Source organism: Etheostoma cragini, chromosome 1 (genome assembly GCF_013103735.1).
Source record: "Etheostoma cragini isolate CJK2018 chromosome 1, CSU_Ecrag_1.0, whole genome shotgun sequence".
Taxonomy (NCBI): Eukaryota; Metazoa; Chordata; class Actinopteri; order Perciformes; family Percidae; genus Etheostoma; species Etheostoma cragini.
In genome coordinates, this window is record NC_048407.1 from 12,700,074 (window position 1) to 12,720,745 (window position 20,672).

At 40.9% G+C, this 20,672-nt stretch overlaps 2 protein-coding genes across 2 annotated transcripts; one reads left to right on the plus strand and one right to left on the minus strand.

The window, feature by feature from the left end:
* Window positions 1-1,152: 1,152 nt before the first annotated feature.
* LOC117944297 (KH homology domain-containing protein 4-like) lies at window positions 1,153-12,656 on the plus strand. The gene is made up of 14 exons (XM_034870946.1): window positions 1,153-1,344; window positions 3,270-3,543; window positions 3,636-3,755; window positions 4,041-4,114; window positions 4,670-4,722; window positions 4,855-5,051; window positions 5,822-6,030; window positions 6,427-6,487; window positions 6,777-6,834; window positions 8,223-8,458; window positions 9,567-9,671; window positions 10,256-10,341; window positions 10,443-10,561; window positions 10,933-12,656. The coding sequence occupies exons 1-14, from the start codon at window positions 1,160-1,162 to the stop codon at window positions 11,055-11,057; spliced, it is 1,902 nt and encodes a 633-aa protein (XP_034726837.1). The 5' UTR covers window positions 1,153-1,159; the 3' UTR covers window positions 11,058-12,656.
* Window positions 12,657-12,814: 158 nt separating this feature from the next.
* Window positions 12,815-20,152, minus strand: LOC117944310 (fibronectin type III and SPRY domain-containing protein 2). Its single transcript, XM_034870969.1, has 13 exons — window positions 20,015-20,152; window positions 19,481-19,755; window positions 18,925-19,020; window positions 18,399-18,632; window positions 17,719-17,741; window positions 17,146-17,267; window positions 16,005-16,169; window positions 15,722-15,856; window positions 15,423-15,576; window positions 14,600-14,733; window positions 13,991-14,123; window positions 13,722-13,898; window positions 12,815-13,091 (listed from the first exon to the last, which is right to left on the minus strand). Exons 2-13 carry the CDS (start codon window positions 19,736-19,738, stop codon window positions 12,842-12,844), a joined length of 1,881 nt encoding a protein of 626 aa, XP_034726860.1. The 5' UTR covers window positions 19,739-19,755; window positions 20,015-20,152; the 3' UTR covers window positions 12,815-12,841.
* Window positions 20,153-20,672: the final 520 nt, after the last annotated feature.

Below are 20,672 nucleotides of genomic sequence, written 5' to 3' on the forward strand. Positions count from 1 at the left end.
TGGGCCAACACAACTGTAACAACAGGGAAAAAAGCACAAAGGTGGTTGTTCTACATTGCGGTTGTACAACTGCTAAAAAGCTAAAGAAGGCCGGGTTTAGTTGTCGGCCCCATAGGACATAGGACTCGTTGAAAGCATCCTCACCGGTGAACCACTGTGTGGTTTGGAAACACCACTCTGGCTGAGAGGAAATTACTTTAACGGGTCATGAAGACTGCAGAGAGGATTATCAGCTCCAACCTCCCCTCTATTGATACACTTTACAGGCAGTGCTACTGAAGGAAAGCCCAGCACATCGTCAAAGACAAACATCTTCCAGCCTACGCTTTGTTCAGGTGGACGGTCTTGGAATGCAACCGGAGAAGCCACAGGCCAGAGAGCATTTCGACCTGCAAGGCCTGCTTCTTTCCAGCTGCTGTCAGACTCGTTGCACAACATTAAATCGGGAACGACATATCTCACCGCACACCTACAATAACAGTTGTGAAAAAACAATAACTCTGAGCAATAACACAACAGTTTCTGTGTGCAATAAGATAAATGTGAAACATCCCAGGTGCAATAATGTACAGTAGATATTCACAAGTAGTCTTTTATCAAAACAATATTTTTCTGTGTGCAATAACACAATGGGAAAATAATAACTATTATTGGGAAATAATATGAGGGAAACAATAATATGTATATTCACAAGTAGATTATTTACAATGTATGTTTCCGGTGCACTTTAGCAATTTTTTTTTTTCTTCCAGCAGTTTTCTCTTTTATACTGTTCTATTATATTTCATTTTGTATTAATTTATATATATAGCTTTATAGCACAAACCTTTTAATGCACAAAAATTCCAATGTGCCTGTACGGAACTGGCCCTGTGCAATTGGCAACAAACATCTTTTCTATTTTATGTTAAAAAAAATAATAATGAAAAATAGAATGAGGAAGTTGGTGTACTACATGACAAAGTTTGATATATAAAACTATTAAAATGTTGTCCAATTAAACCCATGACCATGGACCTGTATAGTCTTAATCATACCAATAATTTTAAATCAATTCTGAGTCAATCTTCTTTTTTTCTATTGATGTACATTAATAATGTTGATCATTTACCTGTAACACTTACGTATTATATTGTGTTTTATCGTTATCGTCCATAAGATGAAAACAGCTCAACTTCCGCCAAGTCAGACTTTGCGACAAGTCGTCAGAAGAAATCGCCTGAGAGAGCAGGCCGATGGCTCCCGTCGTCCAGCGTCAACTAACGCTACATTAGAAACTGTTCTAATTGTACTGCTAATTCATTTGAGTGGTGCTATGTCTTCGGGAATGACTGGACAAACACCGTAAGTATCCGTTTGGTTTGTTTGTTGTAAAAGAATGTGGTTACTTTAGTAATACGAGTCAACGCCACACTGAACGGTACGCTAGCCAGCAGAGTTAATGTTAGCTAACGTTACATTGCATGTCTGTCTACACTAGTTAGCATTTTTGTGGCCTGCTAACAAAAGTTAGCTTAAGGGGTATCACTTATGCTCGCACAAGTCATTATGAGGAGGCTGACTATAAAGTGTGTGTTATTAAAATACTGAAACACTGTATTTCTTATAGTCATAAATAAATGTATTAGTAAAGTGAGCGTCTAAAAAACAGTATTGTAACGTTACCTTTTTAAGCTAGCTAGCCAACGGTAGCGCAGCCTGGCTGTTGTTGGCTTAACGTTAGCTGACAAACAGTTAAGATACCGCAACGTCTGTGTATTTGGCACAATATAAAAACTGCCTTGTTAGCTTAGCCAAAAAGACATAGCGTTAGTTGACCAACAAGACATTTAAAACTACACCATGTAACGTTAACTTTTAATGTTACGTTAACTTTCTATGGGGGCTACTACACCGCCGCGCGGTAACTCGCCGCCTCCCTTCATTTAAACAAGGGGAAGGCGGCAGAGAGCGAAGCGGTTTAGCGTTAGATTGTGGCGGTAAGGGCAAAGCGGTTGCTGCCCGCCCGAGTGGAAACCAGTGGACACGCACAGATTCTGCTCTGCCGCCCAGAATTAGTAGGCTCGTTCGAGATGAACTGCGCCTCGCCTGTAAAGTGGACGAGAGAAGGCGGCAGCACCTGGGGCGGTGACAAAAAGCTACGGTAAAGTCTCACAGTTTTGAGCCGATTTTAACAGCCTTCAGAATGAACAGGAAGTGACAAAAACACTGTGGTGCGATTACAATTTAACAAAATATAATCAGACCCACATATCAGTCTCTAGTTTTAATTATGACACAGTAGCTCTCAAAATGTGCTACATGTAATCTGTTGCTGATTTTAATTAACAGACTGTAGATGATCAGTGCTCTGGAGGGATTTAGTCTCTGACTTCTAAATGTCACTATCAGCCACACAGCATGTGTAATGGACAGAGTATGACTTTAAATCAGACAAATGGCAGTTAAAATCCCCCCAATTAACAAATAATAAAGTTTATATAAAACATCATCATGTTGAGTCGATTGTGAACCAATCAGCTGAGAGCCCGGCCCAGTTTCCCAGCGTGCCCTGGGTCCGGCTGGGTCTTGCGGTTGGTGAAAAGCAACTGCGCCGCCTGCGTCTCAGAGCTGCGGCCGCCTTGCTCTCGTGAGATTACTGTTGCCTACGTGTGCATGGCGTCAAAGCAAGTCGGGATCAAGTTGGACACAAATCTAACCGGCATGCAATGGGTGCCGATTGCCGGTGACCGATTCTGCGCAGACCTGGCTCATCTCAAACCAGCCTAATCACGCTGAGTTCAGGCAGTAACCGCCGGGCGGCAGAAACCGCTTTCATAAAAGCGGTTGCTGTGCAGCGGTGTGAAACCACCTTTAACATTACACGACTGGTTGGAATAAACCACCATCCACAAACCATCTTTGTTCAATAAAGTATATCCCATTTTTTCTAATATCAATATGTAAAGGTGTAAACAAACTGTACATAATGCAGGGTGTTAAAAAAGTCCCATATGCCCCTCCTTTAATTTTTTTTTGACTACCCTGTTTCTGATCTTATGACTCTAAATCATTTAACGTTACCTAGAATTATTACCACTAAACTTATTCATGCAAATGCAGTTACATTTTAATATTGAAGATGTTTTGCCACTCATTAAGATACAAAAGATCTTCAAGATTGAAATGCCAAGCAGGTCCTTTTATCTTACTTGTTATGTAGTTGTTAAATGGTGTAAGAAATGTGATTTTAAATATACTTATTTAATTGTTTGTCTTTCATTTCTAAGGTGCCTTTCCAGTCGATGGGATAAGACAGCCCAACCTAAACGAAGTGTAGATGTGAAGCAGCAGAGGAGTGGAGAAAATGCAGCCCACTCTATCTCTTTATCAGGAGTCGTCAGCACTGCCAGTTCAAACAGCACCGTTTCACGGCCACCACAAACGGGAGAAAAGCCAGAACCTCAGGGCGGAGTTGAAATGGCTGCGGCAATGGCTGCTAAAATAAATGCCATGTTAATGGCAAAAGGAAAGCTATTGACTCCTCCACCGTTACTTGCAAAGGTGCACATTATTTAAAAAGCTATAGCAAATAACTGTATAATTGTTTACGCAGTTATTAAAGGATTTTCCTTGTCATTTCACATGTCTTTTAGACCCCTCCAAGTGTGTCTGTGCCAACCGCTACAGAAGAAATGGTGGTCACAGAGGTTGACATAAACGATGTACCGCTAACTTGCAGGGACCTTCTTACTAAAGGCAAGACACAAGAGGAGGTAAGTGGAAAGGGAGCATTGCAGTGTTGCATTTGACACACATTAGTTAAAAGAAAATGGGGAATGTTTTCCTGTGTCGACCTGCCTTTGGTCGCTGCCTCTGGGCCAGGTTGTCCTTGTAAATGAGAATTGTCTTTCAGGCGACTTATTTGGTTAAATGAAGGTGAAATAAAATGTAAGAGAGGTTAAGAAAGGTCTTCAACCACTTTTAAATAAACAAGCAACAATTATCTACAAGTCTCTCTCTCTTATGTGTTAATCAAATTTCCTATTATTTTTTTTTAGATCCGACAGTTTAGTGGAGCAATCGTCTCAACGAAAGGTCATTACATGTCTGATGGCGAAAAAGGAAAAGCGGGGTATGTACTTAAACTAGGGATGTCTGAAGATAATCATAGTCTTCTAATACTGTAAATCTGTACTGTGTCTAATTCTAATTTGAACGCACATGTTGATTGTGTCTTACACATGAAAATGAAAAAACTGCTGCATCCGACAATTTAGCACACTTGTCCTTTAGTGTTGGCTTAGTACATCTCTAAAACATTATCTTCTTCTTTAAAGTAATATAACATTTATTACAGTTAGCCATTCTTTTGTGATTGATGTATAACTTGATGGTAGACTACACAATATTACACATTATACAGTATTTATTTTTTTCAATGACCTACACATCTTTGCACTTATAGTGATACACTCTCTTATTGCTTACTTGCTTACTGTTCACCAAAGACATCTCAACATATTTACCAGAAGTGCAAGGTCTATCCAATAAAAATGTAATCAATCAGTTGCCATATAAAAGGAATTATTGAGTGTTTAAAATGATACTGGGAAGAAAAAGAACAAATGTTGGGAGGAGTGCCGAAGTTATGTGTTGTCCATGACATTTCTTTTTTGCTTTCTTTCAGACAAAGACCTTTGTATTTGCATGTCCATGGAAAGAACCAAGGGCAGGTCAATAGTAAGTAGCAAAAAATCTCAATATGCAGAGTCTTGCATTGTCATCTAATGTAATTAACAGATGTTATAAGCATTCCGATACCTGTTCATTATGGCTGATGTCCAAACATTGTTGACCTTTCTGCAAAATCAGAGGCTGTGCTGAGGATAAAAGAGATCATCTCTGAAGACCTGCTGAGGGCCTCAGCAGCATCTGGACAACAGATGCCTGTAATGCCTCCGCTCACACTCTACCCTCAGCCTCCTCGCCCTGTCATTACCACACCCGTGCCACGGATGCCCAACACAAGCTCCGTGCCAGGACATCGGCCTGCAGCACCTCATTCTGGGGTAGGCAAGACATGTCGTCTATACTAAAGTTCACCCCGCTACACATTGTGGTGACACCTGTACAATTATGAACATTAAACTGTATATAATAGGTCTCCTTTAAGTAATAAATCCCCAGGAAACTACTGTTTTCAGCTTCGGTATTTCAAGTTTCAAGAACATGTTTACAGAACATTAAACAACACATTTTTCTCAATCCACCCATGGCTTCTGCATCTGCATTCCCCCACCCGAAGAAGCCCAGCCTGCTCACAGCAACTTAATACAAGATAATGAACGGCTTTTGTTTGATAGCTACTGTTGGCAAAAAATGCCCTCTTTTTTTAGTTTCTTTTAAGTGTAATGATTCGTGTAAATTTACCTGGGTTTTCATTGTGAACGCTAGTCATTAAAGAGCCAGCGTTATGGCAGCGCTTCTTTTCCTCTACCTTTTATTGTGCCTTTATTTACTACAGAGCTATTGTAAACAATTCATCATGCAGTTCAGGTCTCTTGCATTGAATATTGATTGTCTGTGACCAGGATGTTAGGATTTTACAAATGGAGGTTAAGAAAGTGAGGCAAATGAAGACCATGTTGCCTGCACTGATACCCACCTCCCAAATTAAGTAGCAGAGAGAACGTCCCTGGCTAAAGGGAAAAGCCTTGGATTTCTGCATCTGCTTACAAAGTCATTCAGCCTATAATCAAACTGTATTATAGATGTCAATAAACAACCTAAATATGCAGCACATAATAATAATAATAATCCCATTTTCCCTTATCCTCAGAGTTTTGTGCACACAAAGATTTTTGTGGGTCTGGACCAGGCGTCACCCTCTTTCAACGTGAATGAAAAGGTTGAGGGTCCAGGAGGTTCGTACCTGAGTCACATCCAGGCAGAGACGGGGGCTCGTGTCTTTCTCAGGGGAAAAGGTTCTGGCTACATCGAACAAGCATCAAAACGAGAGTCTTTTGAGCCACTTTACGTCTACATTAGGTATGATTCGTTTCAAATGCTCACTTTTGGCAAACTTTTCAAGATCCTTATTGGGATTAGCTTACCAGAAAGGGAGATCCCACACAGAGGATAGTAAAGCAGATAATATAGAAATGTGCAAACACAATGTAAACTATACGAGCTACGAACAAGACCCATGTTTATTTAAAAATGAAACCACAATAAAAGGATTTGATTGTAGTTGCTAAAACAATTTCCCCAAATCATAAAAAATCAAGACCTGCTTGGTGTAAAAAAAAAAAAGTTTGTCTCTGAATTAATGATGTCAACCCAAATTTAAATTCCATGTTGTACGTTTTATTTTGTTTCATTTACATATAAATGCTAAAACCACTTTCTAGTTCTGTTAAATCATATTTAACATTTGTGTTACAGCCACCCAAATTCAGCTGGATTGGAGTCAGCGAAGAAACTCACTGAGAGTCTGCTGGAAACTGTAAGTACATGATATTTTAACCATAGATGAAGTTGTGAGTTGAACGTGATTAAATGATGCCTAGCCTAATGGGAGGTTTAAGAAAGTGAAACTATTAAAGCCTTTAGTTTTCACTGATACCCACCTCCTAAAGTGATAGTGGTAGTGTGAACCACCTGATCTCCAGAGATAGGTTTTGAGTGCTCTGCACCTACCCACAATGCAATTCAACTGTTAAAAATATATAAACATAGCCCTTGTGGATTGTTATCAAGTTTCTAATATAGTTTTTGTTTTACTCGTTCTCCAGGTAAGGGATGAAAATGCCCGTTTGGCGTCTATGTACACAGCCACTGGCTCAACACAACGTGAGTATTCTTTTAATCCTTGTAACTAATTCCATCAGGGTGACCAAATATCAGGTACTATCTGGCTGCATTCTTCTTGGGGTAATTCATCATCCCTTGGCTTTACTGGCTTAAAGGGGAATTCCGGCAAATTTTTTACGTTAAGATTGATCGCCATAAATATGTGAGTAGTTTTGGTTGCAAAATTCCTGACCTGAATTGGTGCTGGGAAACTTGATTAGCTGCAGCTACCTCTACGATCTTCCATTGAGATAAAACGGCAGTTGTCTGGGCAAGTTTTAGAGAGCCTTTGTGCCTCTTAAGAGACATAAAATTCAATTAAAATATCTTTGCAACGTGAACAGGGCCCTAACATGACGGCAACATGCGTTTTCAGACTTTCTTTAAATTCTTCTACCCGGATTTGATCTGGCCGGTAGCTAGGCTTTTGTCATAATCCTCATGCAGCAGTTCAGTGTGTATTTGTAGCTCATCCATTTTGTGTGTGATTGATCTGGTGTTGGTGAGTAGTAGGCTTGGCAGTGTCGATCTGTGTGGTAGTAGTAGTTTCAACCGACAAAGCTTCTTGGAGTGATTTGCACTCTGTTTACCTTTTTATGCTACATTGGGACTTCAGCACCAGACTACAGCTAGCCTTCTGTAACGCTGTCACTGTGCAAGCCACAGACATCATTTGGCCAGTTTCCCTGCAGGTACATAGGTACTGATATGGTCATAACCACTACAATGTTTAATTACCTATTTCAAAGGGGAAATGCACACAGTTTTTTTGTTGTGAAGGCAAAATCTGTCCTCTGGAGGACATAGCCAGGCCACCGGGCATTTACTGGACTGTTTTCAAGAGCGGGAGCAAGGATGCCGGCTTGGCCACACAAATCAACACTGCCGAGCCTACTACTCACAAACTTCAGATCGATCATATACAAAATGGATGAGCTACAAATACACCCAGAACTGCTGATTATCACAGAAACAGCTAGCAGGGCAAGCTTGCTACAAACAGGATAGAGACAGGGTAGGTGAATTTAAACAGTGTCTGAATTGAAAACGCAAACTTCTCATCACATAAAGGCTATGTTCATGTTGCACAGATATTTTCTTGCATTTTGTGTCTGTTAGGAGGCACAAAGGCACTCTAAAACTTGCCCGGATAACTTCTGTTCAAGCTCCGTGGAAGCTCGTAGAGATTGCTGCAGCTACTCCGTGTCTTTTTCTTCTTCTTTCCATCGACTGTACTCACATATTTATAGAAATCCAGATTAACATAAAAGTTGGCTGAAAATCTCCTTTTAACAACAGGTTGAAATAGTACATCACAGTTGTCAAAACACCGTTATTGATTTATCTGATATATGCTATTAACTTCACGTTCTATACTTTCATTTCAGCATACGCAGCACATGGATTTCCACCTAATAGCAATTACTCTAGCCAGGGGTCCTGGTATAACTACCCAGCAAATGGGTATGCTGGCGGCTATTCAGCGTACTCAGGAGCCAGTGGTTATTGGAGTAATGCAAATGGTCCCCCAAGTCATTCTAACATGTCGACAAACCCTCCATCTTCTCAGGCAATGGTTCAGTATCCGGTGTGTCCTAGGAAACCGCATCCTTATCTCGTCCAGGTAATTACCAAAGATTAAGGCTGCCACTAATTGTTGTCTGCATTCACTTTAGTTCCTTTAAAAAAATAATTTTTTGATTAACCTATAATTTTCAAAGAGGAAATATTTAATATGACGCAAGTAAAATATTTAAATATTAAGAAACAATATATTATTTAATTGGCATATGTAATCAGTCATTTAAAGATTGACCAGTTTCTAATTTTAAATCTGCCAAACAAGATTCATGTTAAAAGGTTTTGTGCTCCTTTTAGCAAGGACACATGACCGCTGTCGCAACAACCTTTTTAAAGGAACACGCCGACTTATTGGGATTCTAGTTTAGTCACCGTATCCCCCAGAGTTAGATAAATCCATACATACCCTTCTTGTCTCTGTGAGTGTCATAACTCTGTCTGACACACCCATCGCTACCCTAGCTCAGCACAGATCCTGGAGGGAACCGCCTCCATCTAGCCTACTGCTCCCAATAAGTGACAAATAACGTCAACATGTTCCTATTTATGTTGTGATGTTCATAGTCACAGTGTGTGCAAATAACAAGGTCACTTGAGACACAGCCATCTTCTAACCGTAACCATACTGGGAACTATTCTCAGAAGGCAAAGCACTGCTACTTGGGCGGAGTGATTATTACTCCAGCTGTGAGCAAACTCTCTGCTCCTCACCAAGGGGGCTTCTGAGGTGCAGTGAGCAAATCACTCTTCCCAAATAGAAGTGCTTTGTCTATTGAGAATAGTTCCAAGTATGTATAGAAGATGGCTGTGTCTCATGTGACCTTGTTATTTGTACACGCTGTGACTATATAAATCCCAATGTGTAAATAGGAAAATGTTGGCGTTACTTTGTCACTTATTGGGAGCAGTAGGCTAGGCGGAGGCGGTTATTTCCAGGATCTGTGCTGAGCTAGGGTAGCGGTGGGAGTGTCAGACAGTTAGGACCCGCACGGAGATGAGCAGGGTATGTATGGATTTAGCTAACTCTGGGGGATACGGTAAATGAGCTAAAGTCACAATAAGACAGCGTATTCCTTTTTTAATGCAGTTTTAGGTTTCCTATAATACTGCTGCTATATCAGTGTGTATATGTTGGTTTTGCTCTACTTAAGCATCCTGGCAGCAGCGAGACAGTGGCGCCTGAAGGATCTTTAAGCACCCCACCTGACCCAGGAAGTCCCAGACGTCGTTTCCAGGAAGGGTCTCGGGAAGAACAGGTTAGCTGAGGAGCAACACATGTACATATCACTGAAAGAGATTTTGTCTTTAACTCAATGATTTACCTGTTTGAGTTACGGCTGGCAGTTTAATGTCCAATCTTGAACATTCATAGAGAATGGAATAGCATTAAAGGTGCCCTGCCGCACAAAACCGTTAGCATTTTATTTTTATCTGGCTAGCTGTTAGCCAATCAGAGTCAAACAGCTCAGCTTGTTGATTATTATTGAGAACTGGCACAAATCCACATGGCTTTAAGCTGTGTAAGTCTGAAAATGGATACAATTCTGACTATTTGGTAATTTTCAAAATCAACTGTCAACCCTGAAAGCCTTTCATGTTCTGTCAAATTTCATTACATCTTTTTGTCATTAGACAAATCTTTAGAGGTTTGAATTGTGAGAGTTTAGAGCCTTTGAGAGTTAATGTAGTTTAATGTCGCTTTTGTATCTGACTTTTTTTCTTTTCTTTTCTTTTTTTTCAAATAATTTGAAAATGTAATTTATTTATTTATTGTCTGGAAATAAAACATAAAGATTCTTAACATGATCTATTCATAAATGTTATGTACTTTGCTGTTTAGCCTACTAGCAAATCTCCAGAGGGGCCTGCTCAACAAGAGTCTGCACTTCCTGTCTCGAGTGTTGGAGAAGAGAAAGTAGTAGAAAGGTCTGTTGATAAATATAATTTATCTTGTAAATTGTTCTTCATGAACCTTGTGTGGTGTAGAAACTGATTTTTCTTTCTTTCTTTTGTTTCTCTCTCTTCAGGATTCTGATGCCCCCACCGCCACCCTTCTTTGTGGCTCCTGCACCTGTTGGACGCAAAAGGCCGAGAGACACGGTGGCAGAAGATCCAGTCAGTCTGCCTGGCATACCCGCCTCAATGGGTATGCATTTCTTTATCACAACGTTTACTGAGCGCCCGAGTACTCAGGCATGTGTATTGCATGACATGGCATCTCCTCCCCCCATGCCATGAACCGGGGAGGAGTGGAGACCTGTATGAATCTCTCCACTGGTAGATCCCACTAACACACTCTTCTTGTATATGTTTTTTGTCTTTCCCTTGTTCTCTCTCTCAACATGTGTCCCTGGACCTGCCTCCCCTGGCTGTGGATCAAACGAACTCAAAAACCATCGATAACATGGGGCTCCTCCATGGGTTTTCTTTTCTCTCGCTATGTCATCATCCCCCTCCCCCATTTCCACCACATTCTCTCTACTTTCCTGTCTCTCCATTTTTATTGTGCCCTAACAGGTGTCCAAGAGGAGCTGTGCGGGAAAAAGTCTAAAGTGGACGACTCGGGGCTTGTGCCCTATGAAGGAGACTCCTCTGATGAAGAGGAGGAGAGGACACACAGCAGTAAGACAGATAACTCATAACCCCCGCCCCACCCCATCCCCATTGTCCAGGAAACAAACAGACAGACAGACAGACCCAAAGTCTACATTCAGTAAATTAATAAAGTTCTCAAACCCAAACCCCCATTAAAGGAAAAATCCACCCTTGCATTTCAAACACTGTTTTAGGACTATACCAGTGTTTTACCCCAGTTACTTGAAATAACAAATACAGTGTTGCTGAGCACATAACAAGCAAGCAATGCCTTATGGCATTTAAGGCCAAATTATGCTCCTGCGCTTAATCAAAGCTGTGTATACGTATGTAGGTACCTTGTCGTAGCTGGGCGTGCACCTACTTAAAAATGTAGCTACATGTCACTGCGACACAGACCTCAACAATGTCACATTTCCTGCTTCTCCTTTTCCATAAACATGAAATCAAGGAGACAGTTGACTTTTCTTGCTACAGATTCCCAACCGTGGTCAGAAAGCACAGGGGAGACATTTTGTTTCTCCCACTATGCCTCTAGAATTAGTACTTGCTCCAAAGATAATCACCGTCACTTTCTCACTCTTTCCAACGAACGCACGCACGCCCTGCTATTCTCTTAAAGAAAACGACCCAGACATCAATGCACATAAAAGTGCAAGTATAAAAGCTGTGCGTAGAGCCCCTGCAGAAGCATAAATCCAGCTTTAGGGTATGACTTTTAGGAACTGAAATCCATTTTAGGACTTAAAGACTGATGACCAAGCTTCATACATGGTCAGGTTGACAATCTTGTATACAGTGTTAATGTAAAGCACAGATTTCTTGTAGTATTCCAGCTAAAGATGCAAACAACACTGGTATGGTCTGGAATTACCACTTTCTGATGTTTGGTGCTTTCCTGGACTCTCAAGGAAGAACGGTTTAAATTGTCTTGTCCTGTTGTAGGTTTTGCTTTGTGTATTTCCATTTCAGTTAGTGTTTTTATTTTTCTCCCAGAATGCCTTTCTGTGACCACTCACACAATGGGTGTGAACGTGTTGGTTTCAGTCAAAGGTGGGCATATTTAAATGGCAAGCCCAACTTTATAGCAACTGTAAATATTGATGATCTGCCAACTCAATTCATTGTCATTGTGCATATGTTTGTAGCCACATGTCTTAAAATGAAGCACATCTTGTGGCTTCATACTCATTAGGGAAGTTAAAAAAAAAATACAAGTCCTTTGCAGTGTCTTTCTTCCTTGTGTTATTGCTGTCTTGGTAGATTTTTAATCTTTTTTTTATTCCAAGGGTCTCACTCTAAAACCTGCACCAACCAGTTTCTTAAATCCAGAGACATTTTTAGTTGGAAAAATAGATCGCTATTAAACAAAATATTCACGTTTTACAGTGGAAGAATTCAAGGTGGATTTTTCCTTTTTTAAAGATGTGGATACTTTACTATAAACATATTTTTATTTCTTTAAACATACATCTTTTGTTAATCCAAAACAAGCCCCTTATTTCTTTTTTTTATTTAAACACTTGGTCTGCTGCAAGTTACTGATGCTATAAGTACATATTGTAAAATTCAGTTGAACTTTTTTCATATCTTGGAAAATGGTGTATGCCTGTTCCCATGGAATACTATAATAAACACCTAAACACTTCTTATTGTCTTTGGATCCCACACATTTCATATTGCTGAGGAAGGTCATCAGATGTTGGGGGGGGGGGGTTATAATTTGGGTGTTACAATGTTAAGTTGTTGTCTTTTATTAGGGCTGCCACCCAGAACTTGAACAAAACAAAGTAGTTTTACTACCTTCCAGCCCTGGAGAAGATTACAGGAGTCAGATGAATGTGTACTCGGGAGCCTCTATGTCGTTGTGTACAGTAAGAGCTCCTGGGTTGTCCAGGCCAAAGCAGGGGTGGACATAATTTTGAAAGTGACATTGAAAGGTGTGTAGATGCTGTTCCAGATCCACATTAAAAAAGGACAAAGTCCCCCTCTCGTAGTCCAGTGCCACTCCTATCCTTACTGGGTTTACTGTAATCCTCAGGTCAGGACTCCAGCCATTGTGCAGGAACTCATATTTATGCCTAAAGGGAAGAAAACGGCAACATTATGACTGTGTAAACTAAAGAAGTTCTTAATATAGAGCTTTTTATCTCATCCTGATGTGATAATTTTCCCACTGTCAACTATTGGTAAAGCAGCTGCTGAATCATGAGCCAGCAGTAGGATTTGAAATGGCTGCAGATAAAAGAAAATGAGGTATGTGTTATGTGTATGCAGAATCACCAAGAAGATACCCACAATGGAAACCACATTCAGGTCTTGTGGTATATGTTGCACTGAATGACTTGCTAAATTTGACAATTCAACTGTCCTGCTTTGTTCTAAGAAGAGTTGCCATAGCAACACTTTAAAAAAAAAAAGGTAACATCTTCTTCAAAGGGCTTTTCTACCTTTTTTTTATATGGGCTTAGTTTTGCATAGAGGCCATGCATACATTTTTGCTTAGGAAAGGGAAAAGTATGTACAAACTATCATATCATTCACAAACCAACGTATAGTTTCTTATCATGGAACAATACTTTCATTTGATTGTAATCAAACCTAATAGGCTTATTTGGGAGTGCTTTGTAAAAGTTCTGATAACACCTATTAGAGAGACTATGGAGACACCTGGGGTCAGGTTTTTGTTAACAGAGATGGTGCGCTGTTACCTGGACGGGGTGAGAATGTGTCTCATACACCAGGAGGTGGTGTTGGCGCCGAGGTACGAGTTCCTCTCTGTGTCTTCGGCTGCAACGCCAATCCTAAATTCTGTCCCATCATCCACCTCAACTTCCCAGTAATGCCGGCCTCGCACCGGGATCAGATCCCCCAGGACAGCTACACATCTGTGCATACACCCGGTCTTATTTGACATAATTACACTAAGAATGGACAACATAAACAAATCTGTCAGACAAGCAGCATTTCTATGCTTTACCTGGTAAAGGTGTTATCATCTAAGGCCATAGCGCTTATCGGCAGCTCCTCATCTCCATAAAAAATGGTGAAGCCGTCTTCAGAGATGGACAGGCAAGGATGGGCAGTGTCCTCTAGGAGGTAGAAGAATGTACCTGCATGGGTAATGTTAGTCAACATTAATGTGCAAAAAGCGGTGATAGGAAGAACTTGAAGTACAATATTTAAATACAAATTTGTGGCACTTGTTCTTCTATCTGATGCTACTTTATACTTCCTCTCCACTACAGTTATTAAACAGCTCTGTTTTTTGTTAGATCAAGATTTTAAAAAAGTAAATAAAATAAGATGCATGGTTGACAAGGAAACCATCCAACAATATATAAAGGCAGTTCGAATTAGCTCCATGTAGATTCCTTACATGTTAATGCAGAGGTTCCCAACCAGGACCTCCACCTGAGGCTAGTTTGACTACTTTTACTTTGCCAATGCTTTAAGTACATTTTGTTGCTACTAATTCTGTAGGCTGCTTCTACTTAAGTAAAAGTTCTGAATGAAGGGAGTGTAACAAGACACTTTTTATAATGCTATTTAAATGATCTGAATACTGGCTGATCCCGATGCTTGTCACCTGTTGTGGAGACAGGAATAACTTCGCTCCTGTCGCTGGGCCCGCCGATGTTGACCGCTCTCACAGTGATGAGGTAACGGCGTCCTGTGTGCAGCTGGATCAGACACTGACAGGTGGGCACGGCTACTATGGACCTGGAGGATTAACCAATGGGACAGAAGGCTGCTGTCACTTCTTCACTGCTTTTTACTAGATGCACAATGATGACAACTTTTTGGATTCCCTTTTATTGCCTTGAAATAACTCTGTCTCTGTGCAATATTAGGTGGATAAATAAGGTGTTTAACTCAGAACGCCATCATATTTGGACCACAGACCCATTTTAATGAATACAGTTTAAGCTCCTTTAGCAAAGAAAAAACAAAAACAGACCATTAAATTGGAAGGTTTGACTATAAAGTGATCCCAAATGTGAGGACAGTATTCTAGCTGCGGCTGACAGTGCTGCAGGAGCAGAAGCTAAGAATAGATTTTCTAGGACAGTGTGTCTTGATTCAGCAGCTCTATAACCACAAGACCTCAAAAATCCTAGGCAAGCTCAAACAAGGGCTTGTTTATGAATGAATTGAAGCAAAGGCCTTGTTAAAAGGGACAGCCCAGTGAAGATGAATACTATGGTGCTGCCATTTTTGTTTTAACAGAGCTCTTTTTGTTCACATGTTTGTGCGAACTTATAAAAATTCAAATTAAATCGTAAGCTTGTTTCTATGTTGAATCTGTCAACTACAGTTGCAGACAGACGGACAGACTGACATACAGATACTTAATTGATCCTGAAGGAAATTAAGGAAATGTACAGTATGTCTGTTATAACAGTTCTTACTCCGTAGTATTGCTCTCTGTGCCATCAGTACCCATCTCACTGAGCTCCACCGTGTAAGAGTCCACAGGGTTGGTGTTTCCTGACTCCCAGCGGATCAGAGCAGCCTCTCGACAGCTAGTACACTCCCTCTGCTTGATCACTGGAGGCGACGGCACTAGAGAGAGAGAGAGAGAGATCACCCATTTTGACTTTATTCTCTCCATTAATCATACAAGGCTGGAGTGATTACAAAATAGAGAACAAAAGTGATTTTAGGGGACATCCTCCTCATGCAGTTATAGGAGTGCAACAGGTATTACCCGTCATGTATAAGGCCTTCTCGCTCGCTGGGCTGATGCCTGTGGTGTTGGTAGCAGTCACCCAGAGTTCATACTGAGCATTGGCCAGCAGATCTGTCACAGTGCAATGGGTCTCCTTCACGTTGATCTTGCATACTGAAAGACCAGCAGAGCATTGTGGCTGCAGTGCTCACCAATACGCTCTTAAAGTAAATCAAAGATTCCCACACCAACAGATACTATTTCAACAGTAGATGGTGTTATCATGCAATGGGAACCTGCAGTCAGTATCTTGGTGTTATACCATGTGGTGCACAGACGCTGTCTGCCGGTGTGTCCTCCAGCACCGGTCTGTAGTACAGCTCATAGTACTCCACCGTGTCGTCGGAGAACAAGCTCCAGCACACACGCAGTGACGTCTGGGTGGCAGAGTTGGGCATCTGGGGGTTGATCACCGGGGCAGATGGAGCTGTTTTTATATTGGAGACATTTTTTAACCCAGTTTTGTCATCGAGTCTTAACATAGAAGGCACTAAGATAAAGTTACTATAGCAGTTTTGCATGAAAAGCGATACATTGTGACAGCTTGTTCTAGTTTAAACAAAACATTGACATTTTTGCTATTCATTATTATTCTTATCCATAAAACAGTGGGTAAGATCAACTTTACTGAAGTGGTAAAATACAGTGATATAAGCTTTGGTGAAAGCTCAATAAGGAAAACACTTCTCTCACACAGTAGCCCTTATTCCTCTAGCAGTGCATTTTTGTTTTTTCTTTTTGCTCAAACGCATCACTTCCGCTTCTGATTTTACCATGTCTGCCAATAATCTTACTGGCTGCATTCCTCAGGCTGTATCAGCCATAAGAGGTTGAATGTTGTTCAGTTCTGAGTTGTGGCCCTTTACTGCATGTCATTCCCCCTCTTTCTCCCCTTTCATGTCTAATCTGTCTTATGGAAAAAAGGCCTGAAATGACAAAAAAATAATGTTATAAAATCTTTCCACCACCACAGTTACCTTCAGGATGTTCAGGGAGATTCAAGTGAGAGTTCCCTGATCCACCTGCTGGCTTTATGTGGTGTGATTCTAGACTCCCATTTCCTATCTTCATGTGGGCCTGTGCTTAATGAAGATGCCTCAAATCAATGGGGTCTACGCGCTTTAGTCTACCTTTGTTGCTAATCTTGATAAGTATTGTTTTACACTTTCAAATTTAAAACACTTATTGGGTGGTGACAGTACTGAGAACATCACTTGCTTATTGACACGCTTGCGATCGCCCTTTGAATAAAAACCCAAAGCTAGCTGGTCTAAGCTGTCCAAGAGAACAATGTGTCAAAGATATCCTGGCAGATATTGACAAGAAACTGAACCCTCATGTGTGTGCTGGACTAACACAGTCATTAATCCGTGGATTGTGGGGTAACGGTTTGTAAATCAGACCTGGAACAACGTTGATGGAGTCCATCATGGTTTTGACATCTGACAGGTCAGCAAGGGGTGTGTTAAACTCAAGACTTGTAGACAACGTGAGGTCTACCTCCTCTTTGGCAAACTCCTCGATTCTATAAAAGAAAACAAGCTGTGAATACTATAAGTTCACATTTAGGGTAAAGCAGCTTGTGTCATGCAGTTCATTTGGATAACCCAAAACGTATTCAGTTTGACAAAAATTCAAAGGTCCACTTACTAGTTTTTGTGGAGCATTTTGTAGTATATTATAGTGGATTTTCTCATTCGTCATGGAAACTGAGCTACCTCATAACTCCTCAAAAAGCTAATGAGCGGACCTTGAGTACTTAAATGTCAAAGCCCTTTTTTTGAAGGCCAAGAGTTACTTTCATGCTCAAAATGTGTCAACCTACACAATATTAGTAGGACACTGAAAGCAAAAACACCTGGAAACACACTATCAGCCCTGGGCCATTAATGGTTAGTATTTTGAAACCACACTGCAGTCACCTCCAGTGTAGCGTCACACCATGTGGCATACTCACTGAGCAGCTTCAAAATTACCTTTTTATGGTGGGCATAACTGCCTGTCAATAAAAATTGAAAAAAGCAATTGAAAAAGTAAATAAAGGTAGAAATACTTTCATGCAAATATTTCATATCCACAACCACATCAGCTGTGATGATGGCAAAATCATGTACAACTGGAGCCATCTATCATCATGTATACTAGGGAATCGCCAGAGGCCTCACAATATGATATCACAATACTTATGTCACAATACAATATCATCACGGTACTTATGTCACAATATGATATCACGATACTTATGTCACAATGCAATATCATCACGGTACTTATGTCATTTTATGATGTTACGATACTTATGTCCCGATACAATAATACGATACTTTGTCACAATACGATATCATTGCAATTTTAAACATATTGGAATATTCTGTGATATAATTGCAATGTATTACCTTTTCCCATTTCAAATTATGTCCCCAAAGGAAAACATTGTCAACATCTGTTTTATCTTCATCTCACTTCCATTTATCGCTGCAAAATGGGATTGTCAGGCAGACAAACTGATCAACACATTAATAGATCAATACTTGTCGTCTGCGCATTGATACAGTATTGCTGCAGAAAATATTGCGATACTGTGTTGTTTACGTTTTTTCTTCCTAACCCCTAATGCACAGAACTGTAATCTGCACTTAAACACGAGCAAGGACACCTTTAGGAAAAGCCTCTTGTCTTGGCTGCGGTAGACCTCCTGGGCTGTCTCAATGAGCTCCTTGGAGGCATCCATCTCCCGGCCACAAGCCAGCAGCTGCTTGTACAGGGCCTCCAGCTTGCCCTTCTTCTCCTCCTCCAGTCCAGCCGCCCTCTCGTCATATCGCTGAGACAACGTCTGGAGCACATCGTTGTAATGCTGCTCCAAGTGCTGCTCCTGACGGCCAAAATTCTCCTGTACACACATTTATTTGACACGTGTTATGCATTAAACAAAATATGGAAAGGAAAGAAAAACCAGGAGAGCACCACAGATCAAGGGAGGCAATGAATAAAATGGATGTGTCCGGCGTTGGAGTTCAGAAGGGAAGGGAAAGGGACGGGATGAGGAGCATTGCTTAGAGCAGCTTTAATAAAACAATAATAACAAAGTATCCCCGGAATGCTCACACGGAAGTACAATGATACATCAAAGTCAAAACACAGTACAATCAGTTTCACTAAACTCATTTTTTTAGAATATTTACCTCCACAGTGAGAAAGATTTCCTCCAGATGACCTGCAAAGTTCTCCATCTCAGCAACCTTCCCTTGCAACCGATTCCTGATTGTGACGATCTCATCCTGGAAACAACTGAAAGTCAGACTTCTTTCTCTTTTTAATTTCAAACCAGTAACATAAACATTTTTTCCGCCTATGCTGTCAGGACTTTCTGCTCATGTTTTTGGCATGGCAAATAAAACCTTACATGTGGACAGCTCTGTCTTCTGGGAGTTAGCTACAAAGACGATGTTAGATCACATTCATTAAGTGGAATTCACGGCCATTTTTAGGGATACAATAGGATGTATACAGGGGTTAGTCGAGAACTTGAGTGTTTTTAATGGTGTGTTTTTTGATTACTAATTTTTACAGGTGCTAGTTCTGTATTTCTGTCGCCTATTTGCACCAACACCATCTAGAAAAGGTTATTCAATAAATCCCAATGAACCCAATGGGATTGAACAGAGTTCAATTAAAATAAGAAAATATCAGATGTGTCATTCATACATAATGGGACACATCTGTGTTAGTGTCCCCCACCTCGATTCCTCTCTCTTTAAACACATCATCGTCATCAAGTCCTTCTTCTGCCCCAGTGGAAGATGGAAGGCTGTCCTCACAGGGCTCAAAACGAAGGGACTCGTTGGTGTTAACAGAAAACCTCTGGAAGGTGGAAACTCCTAGGGTCGCCCTCCCTCCCGTGTCCGCCATAGTGGTCAACTCTCTGCTTAACTCCTGGTGCTCAGCTTCCTCTGCAATCACATCCAGTCTGCCTCCTCTGATCTCATTCAAGTCCATTAGGAGAGTCACTGTGGCTGTGAGAGGTTAAAAATCCATTTATGATTCTCATACAAAAAAATGTATTTCAGCCCTTCCTGTTCTTACTTAGTTAGATCGACAACAGTTTAGAATAATATTCTAAAAATTCTGCATCCAATATTAACTGAACAGAATGAACACAACAGACTATGAGAGCTCTCAACAACATTTGTCAAACTTAACAAAATACCTTTGCAGAACAATATGTTTATCCATAAATGATCAATAGTGAAGGAGCAGTTCATTGCAAATTACCTGGATAATCCAGCAAACCAGTCTGTACTAAACAGCCATTACAGGCCAACTGTGGTGCCCGACAAGCCAGCTCTGTAAGTAGTCAACCCTCACCCAGAAGCTAGGACAAAAATAGATGGCACTCAGATTGCTCAAATGTCATAGGCATGCCAAACACGCATGCAGGAAAATAGAAATGCATTTAATACAACAATTAATTTAGACTAATCAGTGGGCTGAGTTTTGTTTACACTCTAAAACTTGTAAAACTTAAAGGTCCCATTTCACTTTGAGTTTTTTATGAGTTCCCCCAGCCTGCCTATGGTTAGGAATTGTGGCTAGAAATGGCGATAGGTGTAAACCGAGCCCTGGGTTTCCTGCTCTGCCTTTGAGAAAAGGAAAGCTCAGATGGGCCGAGCTGGATTACCTAATTTACCTCCCCGTTCTCTGCTTTGTCCGCCCAGGGAATGTGGCCCACCCTTAAGAGAGAGAGAGAGACATCATGGCTTTCAAACAAGTGGCAGTTGGTCAAGGCCACACCCCCAGCCTTCACATTGACCCCCCCCCCCCCCCCCCCCCCCCCCCCCCCCCCCCTTATCCTCCTCAAAAGCTATAGACTCAGAAATGACACATACTAAGTAAAGCTCATTGTGGGACTGCTTCTATTGGCTGTAATTCT

Excerpts from the sequence above, each read along its gene's own strand:
- LOC117944297 (XM_034870946.1), top strand. The coding sequence starts at position 1,160 with ATGAAAACAGCTCAACTTCCGCCAAGTCAGACTTTGCGACAAGTCGTC. Across the intron at positions 8,459-9,566 it reads CGCATCCTTATCTCGTCCAG|CATCCTGGCAGCAGCGAGAC; the intron begins GTAATTACCAAA and ends GCTCTACTTAAG. Across the intron at positions 10,562-10,932 it reads TGGCATACCCGCCTCAATGG|GTGTCCAAGAGGAGCTGTGC; the intron begins GTATGCATTTCT and ends GTGCCCTAACAG.
- LOC117944310 (XM_034870969.1), bottom strand. The coding sequence starts at position 19,738 with ATGGACTTGAATGAGATCAGAGGAGGCAGACTGGATGTGATTGCAGAG. Across the intron at positions 17,742-18,398 it reads ACAAGAGGCTTTTCCTAAAG|GCAGTTATGCCCACCATAAA; the intron begins GTGTCCTTGCTC and ends TTTTATTGACAG. Across the intron at positions 14,734-15,422 it reads ACAGAGAGCAATACTACGGA|GTCCATAGTAGCCGTGCCCA; the intron begins GTAAGAACTGTT and ends TTAATCCTCCAG.